Raw genomic sequence first — 7415 nt, 5'->3', positions numbered from 1 at the left:
TTTTTTTTATTCTTTCTTTGGGTTGCTTTACAAATGAATCCTCCAAGTACCATAGCAACCCAAACTTCAAACATTTTTTTAATGATCTTTCAAGGAAACCGAGGTAGTGTATCTCTCAACCTGGCTTCCCCCAAACTTTGTTCCCTTCCTTGTCACCTTAAATGCTCTCCCATATATGCTCATCATATAATTCCACCACACCATTGGGATACACTTTTGTCAATAAGAACACACCATCACACCTTGATTTCAACTGCCCATGATTTGTTTTCATTAGAGAGTTTGAGAAAAGCACTCTATGCCCAACTTCAAATATTTTTTACTAAGGCTTTCTACCATGTTTCTTTTTCTTCAGTAACTTTTGAGGATGGGATAGTTCTTCTTCCTTACTTTTCCATGGCTCACCACCTTTCTCAATTTCTTCAAAAGGGACCTTTTTCCTCACTCCTTTGCTATGCTTTTCATGCATCTTTTCAATCATCTTGGAGTTGAAAGCACTTATGGCTAAACAAGCTTCAACTTCATTAGGAGAATGTATAGGATTAAAAACCTTGAATGTTAATTGTTCTTCTTGAGCTCGAATGGTGAAATCTCCTTTTTCAACATCTATCAAAGTCCTCCAGTGGCAAGGAATGGTCTCCCCAAAATGATTGGAACCTCCCTATCTTCCTCATAATCAAGAATAATAAAATCTGCCAGAAAAATGAACTTGGCGAATTGTACTAGGACGTCTTCCATCTTTCCCTCTAGATGCACCATAGAACGGTCAGTTAATTGCAAAGTGACTGTAGTTGGCCTTGCTTCTCCAATTCCCATCTTCTTAAAAGTGGACATGGGCATCAAATTAATACTAGCTCCCAAATCACAATGAGTTTTACCAACTTCTCGCTCCCCAATAGAAATTGGAATTGTGAACAACTTGGGAGGAATTTTATTCTTCAAAATAGCACTACAACCCTCAGTCAAAACTACCATTTCAAATTCACCAAGCCTCATCTTCTTTGTCAAAATATCCTTCAAGAACTTCACATAATTGGGCATTTGTTCTGAAGCTTTCACCAGAGGTATGATGATGTGGAGTTGCTTCAAAACATCTAAAAATCTCCAAAATTGGCTATCTTGCTGCTGCTTTTGAAATCGTTGAGGAAATGGTGGGGGCGGCTTGCTAATTAGCTTCTCTTATGCATTTTGCTGAGGAATTGCTGCAGTATTTTCTTCAGGATCAGCATTTGACAAATTCAAAATTCCAACTTTTTCTCCTTTTTCCACACTACTTTTGATTGAAGTGGGCTCATTTTCTATCTTAGATATTTCATCATTCAACTCTAGATTTTTACCACTCCTCAAAGTGATCGCCTTGCAATGCTCTTTACTATCTCTCCTTGGATTTTTGGCATCACTAGGCAAGGCGCCTTGTGGTCTATTCCTCAACTCATTGGCTAGCTATCCCATTTGAATCTCTACGTTCCTCAAAGATGCTGCTTGACTTTGTATCACTGTATCATTCTTGGCCATATACTCTTCATCAAATTCTCCAAAGATCTTGTTTGAGAAACTTGTGGAGGAGGAGGTTGAGCTCTTGGTTGTTGTTGTTGAGAAAAATCTGGTGGATAAGTAGGCTTGTTTGGAATGGCTGCACCACTTGAACTAGCCCCTTGACCTCCTCAAGAAAAGTTTGGATGATTCCTCAACCCAGATTGTAAGAGTTGGAATATGGATTGTTGCGATTGTCATTTTGATTCCCTAAGTAACAAACCGAAGTGGGATTAGAAGTGTAATGCCCTGGATAACCAAGATCGTTACACTGTGTGTTTATAATCGTGCAAGACTTGCTAATCAAGTCATTTAGTTGTAAAGGTGGCCCTAAAGTCATATTTGAGTTAGGGTTAAAAGATTTTGGTCATAAATAGATAAATTTTCATTTAAATAAACGTTTGGTACATGGGATCCCAAAAACAGGGTTAAAGGACAATTTACAAATTTTCAAAAGTCATATACAATCATAAGCCACTCTAATGGAAAAATACGCATTTTAGGTTTTCATGTCCCTGTACTATCCCTCCGCCATGGCGGACGAGTAGCTGACTATGTACATCCCACCCCCAGAGCTCTCCAACTCAGGATTGGTCCACCTTACCCTTTCCTTTACCGGCACCACGTAGCACCCGTGAGCCAAGGCCCAACAAGAAAACCATAAAGCATAGCATAAAAAATACAGACAATCAAATGACCCGTAACCATAGTTAACCAATTATTCAGCATGTCATAACGATCATCTAATCAGAGAAGACAATCAATTTATTCACAAGTTATTTATCCAGTATTTAACAAGCTATAAGCAATAGATTAGCAATCGTTAACATATCAATACTCATCATACAATACTCAGGGTTGACGCCCTTAGGCCGCACCCTCTATTTAACCCACCAACTCTGACTCGCTTAGGCCAAGCTCAGTGATTATTTAGCTAACCTCAGCTCACAATGGCCAAGTTGCGTCCTGTGAGCATATATCAGTCCTAACACTCTTAGGCCGTTTATTTCATGCTCACATGACATATCATAATCATACATCATTTGTATTCAACTATAGGGAACCCTAGTCCCAACTCAGCCACACAAAATGGTGCAGTTTTCTTACCTTTAATTCCGCGCAGAGAAGGTGAAATGGTTCTGAGAATGATCCTTAGCCCCGAGCCTTAGTAATAAACCTAGTCACAAGGGTCAATGGTAACCATCAACTTCCAATCGAAATAAAATACCCAGGAAACAGAAACCATCCCGCGGGACCTCTAATTCTACCAAACGAGGTGGTGAAATCGTCCCCCGAGCCCCTGAGCAAAAACCCTAAAAAGTATCCAAAAATCAAGTTTTGAAAGTTGAGTAGCACTACAGCGCTACCTATTGGGCGCTACAGCGCTAGAGTCAGAGACTCTAGCCCCCAAAATCGCAGCCTAGCGCTCCCAACCTAGCGCTACAACGCTGATACCAGAGTTGCGAAAATTCTGGGTTTTCTCTTCGGATTTCCTTGAGCCAAAGCTCCAAAAATCCATCCCTCAAAACCTCCAAACCCAAAATTAACCACAGAAATACACTCTACTCATCAAAGGCAACAAAACCTAACTAAGTTTTTCCCCAAAACTCCAACAAATCCCCAAAACCCATACTCAAGCTCTCAAAATTTAACCTAAACTACTCAACAAAACACAGAGATTAAAGCAAGGTTCTCACCTTAAATTGTGGCCCAACTTCCCAGCAGAAACCTCACACCAACTCAGCTCAATTCTATACAAATAAACTAAGTTCATCAACTACTTTATACCCCAAAATCTAGCAAAATTCAAGGATGAACTAAAGCTCTTACCTCAATTCTAGCTGAATTCTCCTCTATTTTCTAGCTCCAAATCCCAGCTTGAATTTCCCTCTAGTTTCCCTTCCAAGACTCCAACTTCCTTCAACAATTCAAGCCTTGCTTGTGCTACCTTTAGGTCCTTAGTTTCAAGATTCAATAAGGGGAGAGTGAGAGAGAAGGGGCAGGGAGGTTCTACTTCATTCTGTTTTTAATTCTAAGTAAATCTGAATATATCCCTTTATAGAAAAGACCAATTTACCCTCCCACATAACACTTAATCCATTAATCAATCTAAGGGTATAATGGTCATTGCTCTCAATTCCCGCTAATCCCTCAAGTGTTCCTAACATCTACCAATTGATCCCGTCTTCCAATTAACTTTCAATTACTTACCCATGTCTAATAATCCCCGATATATTTTCTAAATTCCCAAAAATACCCCTAGGCTCCCCTGAGCCGTGTATAAATCCCCACCGTGACTATTTCGCTAATCCGCTCACTAGGACCATCTCGAGCCATATACTGAAAATATATCCACATAATAATGTGGTCTCAACAATTAATCACATATATATTCAAATATACCCATAATGGATCAAAATTACAAAAATTCCCTCCTAATAAGAAACGAGCCACATGCATATTTAATACTCATAAACATGCATTTCACGTATCCATGTAATCATATAATCATACATACCACATAATCATGCATTTATTCATTAAATCACACATAAACCAATTATGCCCCCCCGACACGCTAAACAAGGCCCTTAAGCCTTATTAGTGATTTTGGGTCGTTACAAGAAGGACAACTATCAAATGTGTGCCCTCCTCCTCAATAAACACAAGAAACATTCGCTACTTGGCTCATAGGAGCTGGTTGTAAGTTACTCCCCATACTCATGGTCTTCAAAAGGTTGGTCATAGATGAAACTTGAGCGGTCAAAGCTTTCAAAGCATTTACCTCATGAATACTTGCTACTTTCCTTCCCGTTGAGGCTCTAGCATTAGACCATTGGTAATTATTGTTGGCAATACGCTCTAAAATCTCATATGCTTCATTGTAGGACTTAGAAAGAATAGCCCTATTTTCTAAAGCATCCAAAACCATGCGTGTGGAAGCAATGAGACCATTATAAAAAGTCTCCATTTTAATACAATGTGGGATGCCATGATGTGGGCACTTTCTCAATAACTCCTTGAACCTCTCCCAAGCGTCACAAACCGACTCATCCTCCAATTGTTGAAAAGAAATAATCTCGTTCTAAAACTTAGCATTTTTCGTTGGAGGAAAGTACTTCATAAAAAATTTCTCAACTAGCTCATTCCATGTAGTCACTGAGTCAGAATGAATTGTATTGATCCAAGCTCTAGCTCTGTCCCTTAAAGAAAAAGGGAACAATTTCAACCTCAAGGCCTCTTCAGAAATACCTTGCAACTTAAAAGAATCTCTCACCTCCAAAAATGAACGGAGATGAAGATGAGGATTCTCTGTAAGCAGCCCACTAAATTGCTCACTGTCTGCAACATTTGGAACATCACGAGCTTCAACTCGAATTGGGGTGCTTGAATTTCAGGCCTAACAATGACTGGATTGAGCTCATTGAACATGGGGGCAGCATACTCCCTTATGGCTCTTTCTCTGTCATCGGCCATAGCAATCACATTAGCAATATTGTTAGCACCCTCAACTCCTTCAACCTCTTCAGCCGTTGTTCCCTTAGTCTTCTTCTAAATGTACGTTCAACCTCGGGGTCATTTGGAGCTAGTTCAAAGTCTTCTTGCTCGTTCATACAATAGATAACCTGAGAAAACACAAGAACAAGCAAACAAGGTTAGAACAAACGAAGAAAAAAAATTGCAAAGTAATTGATAATACACAAAATTTTATTTTCGATCCCCGGCAACGGCGCCAAAAACTTGTTATGATATTTTTCGATCAATTATGTGCAAGTGTACACAGTCACAAACACAAGTAATAAAGTGATAAATATTCGAAATCATCTTCACAAGGATTGCAAATTAAAACTAAATGCACAAACTAATTATCAAACAATTGCAAAAGTAACCAAATTAAATTGTTTTGATTTTGTAAACTAACACTACTTGGAATAAATTAAAAATGCTAAAAATAAACTACAATGCTAATTTAAAAGTGAGGTAAATCAATTGGTTGAAATAGACTTGAATTATTAAATCCCTCTATGTCAATTGACCTGTACGTTTTGCCACAGCAAAATCTTTGCAAAATTACCCAGAGTTAACAAGAATTCCAAATTAGCTCATAAAACTTTTCCAAATCCTATGGTGTTAATTTTTTCACCTAATTTAACATATTCCTATGCCAATCAAGTTTAAGAACCCAGAATTTAAGCATCAATTCATAATGGTTACACAATGTAAATAACACATTCCTATGTTATTCACAAACATAACCTAACAAGATTATTCACTTGTGTCATTCAAATCTATCAATTATATTCAAACTTCCCAGCACAAATATAACTCAATATCTTCTCATTGGTGGCCAATCAACAACAAGAAATCATCAATAAACACATTTGAATGAACAATGAGTCAATTGCTAAAATAAAGTACTAGAAAATTAGAATTAAGACATAGAATTCATCAATAATTCAAGCCACATGAGATTAGTTCATGGAAAATACAAGAAACACAAATACAAAATTAAATATGTCCATGAGTATTCAAACACCAAATACTAAAAGAAAATAGGAAAGAAATAACAAATGAGAAGAAAAAACCCAAAAGTGATGATGGAAGCAAGCTTCTCTTCTTTTCATCATCTTCTTCCTCTTCTTCATTCTTGTATCTCTGGTTTTCTCTCTTGTCCTCTGTCTATCTCCCTTCAAAAATGGCAGATCCCCCTTTTATATGAGGCTGGTTTCCCTTTTTTTCTTTTTCTTTTTTCTCTAGGTTACCCAATTTAGTTGTCTAAGTACAAAATTGTCCATCTTTCCTTTCACACGTGAGCTTCCTTTTCTTTTCTTCTAGAATTTACTCAAAAATATAGTTCAATATCTCTGATTTTTTGTCACCTCACCACCCTTTGACAAGTCAATTAATGAAATGGCATATGTCTCTCCCTTATATGATGGATTTCAATGCTCTAGCAAAATTTCTTTTGCTCCAACAAAACCTGACATTTCAGCACAAATTAAACTTAGGACCAATTCACTTTTCATTATTTTTCTTTGAACAATTCATGCATAAATTCCTTATTTTTCTACTTTTAGCCCTATAACACTAAAAATGACACAAGAACACCAAAGAATACAAAAAAAAAAAAAAAAAACTAAAAATAACAATAAAACACAAACATCACTCAACATAATTCTATATTTATAAGCTTAAAAGTATAAAAATAATTTTTTATTCAAGAGTTATCAATAAACATACCTATGCAAAACTTGTTCATCTTCTAAATTATTTGATGATGCTTAAAATAGTTCATATAAAGACTATTGTAAAATGTTATATGTCATTAAAAGCATCGCAAAGAGCAAGTCTTACTGAAACTTAAGCTAGTTTTAGTTTTTACTCTTAAGTAAAGAATAAAGTACTAAGATATTTGGAACAACATTTCATGTCAATTAGGACAAATCTCAGTTTCTTTGCATTCTACTAATTCATGTTTTGATACATGAAGCATGGAGATAAAGACCTTACATATAAACCTATATATATTTTTTTGGTTATTTATAATCATCTTTTTTTATCATTGTGAGAGGACAGTAGACAGGGCACCCAAATATATATATAAATACCAGTCAAAAGAGTCTTAATTAGGAGATAATGTTTAGTCATAGTCTAACGCACACATCACCACTATGCTCTGCTCTATCTATGGTTGGCCCCCAACAACAAACACCTTTTGCCATCTCCAATAAAAATATAAAGTGAAAGCAAAATTCTTTTCAAAGTTTCATGCACTTTTAGCTAAAATGATGCTGCAATTTTGCTCTACTTTTTTTTTTAACCTGCATGATTGAGGGTTTTTAAGTAGACCCGGAAAGATATTTCTTTTTCATTTTTATAAT

At 36.5% G+C, this 7415-nt stretch overlaps 1 protein-coding gene, 1 long non-coding RNA gene and 1 other non-coding gene across 3 annotated transcripts; 1 reads left to right on the top strand and 2 right to left on the bottom strand.

Annotated features, from left to right (window-relative positions):
• Positions 1–322: 322 nt before the first annotated feature.
• Positions 323–1041, bottom strand: LOC133815330 (uncharacterized). Its single transcript, XM_062248185.1, has 2 exons — positions 757–1041; positions 323–661 (listed from the first exon to the last, which is right to left on the bottom strand). The coding sequence occupies exons 1-2, from the start codon at positions 1039–1041 to the stop codon at positions 323–325; spliced, it is 624 nt and encodes a 207-aa protein (XP_062104169.1).
• Positions 1042–4520: 3479 nt separating this feature from the next.
• LOC133820763 (small nucleolar RNA R71) lies at positions 4521–4627 on the top strand. Its single transcript, XR_009887162.1, has one exon. It is a non-coding gene; the product is annotated as a small nucleolar RNA R71 (small nucleolar RNA).
• Positions 4628–5058: 431 nt separating this feature from the next.
• On the bottom strand, positions 5059–6199 carry LOC133816621 (uncharacterized). Its single transcript, XR_009885381.1, has 2 exons — positions 6120–6199; positions 5059–5159 (listed from the first exon to the last, which is right to left on the bottom strand). It is a non-coding gene; the product is annotated as an uncharacterized LOC133816621 (long non-coding RNA).
• Positions 6200–7415: the final 1216 nt, after the last annotated feature.

This window comes from Humulus lupulus, chromosome 2, assembly GCF_963169125.1.
Source record: "Humulus lupulus chromosome 2, drHumLupu1.1, whole genome shotgun sequence".
Lineage (NCBI taxonomy): Eukaryota > Viridiplantae > Streptophyta > Magnoliopsida > Rosales > Cannabaceae > Humulus > Humulus lupulus.
The sequence above is the reverse complement of the archived record's forward strand: the minus strand, read 5'-3'. Positions and strand labels throughout refer to the sequence as shown.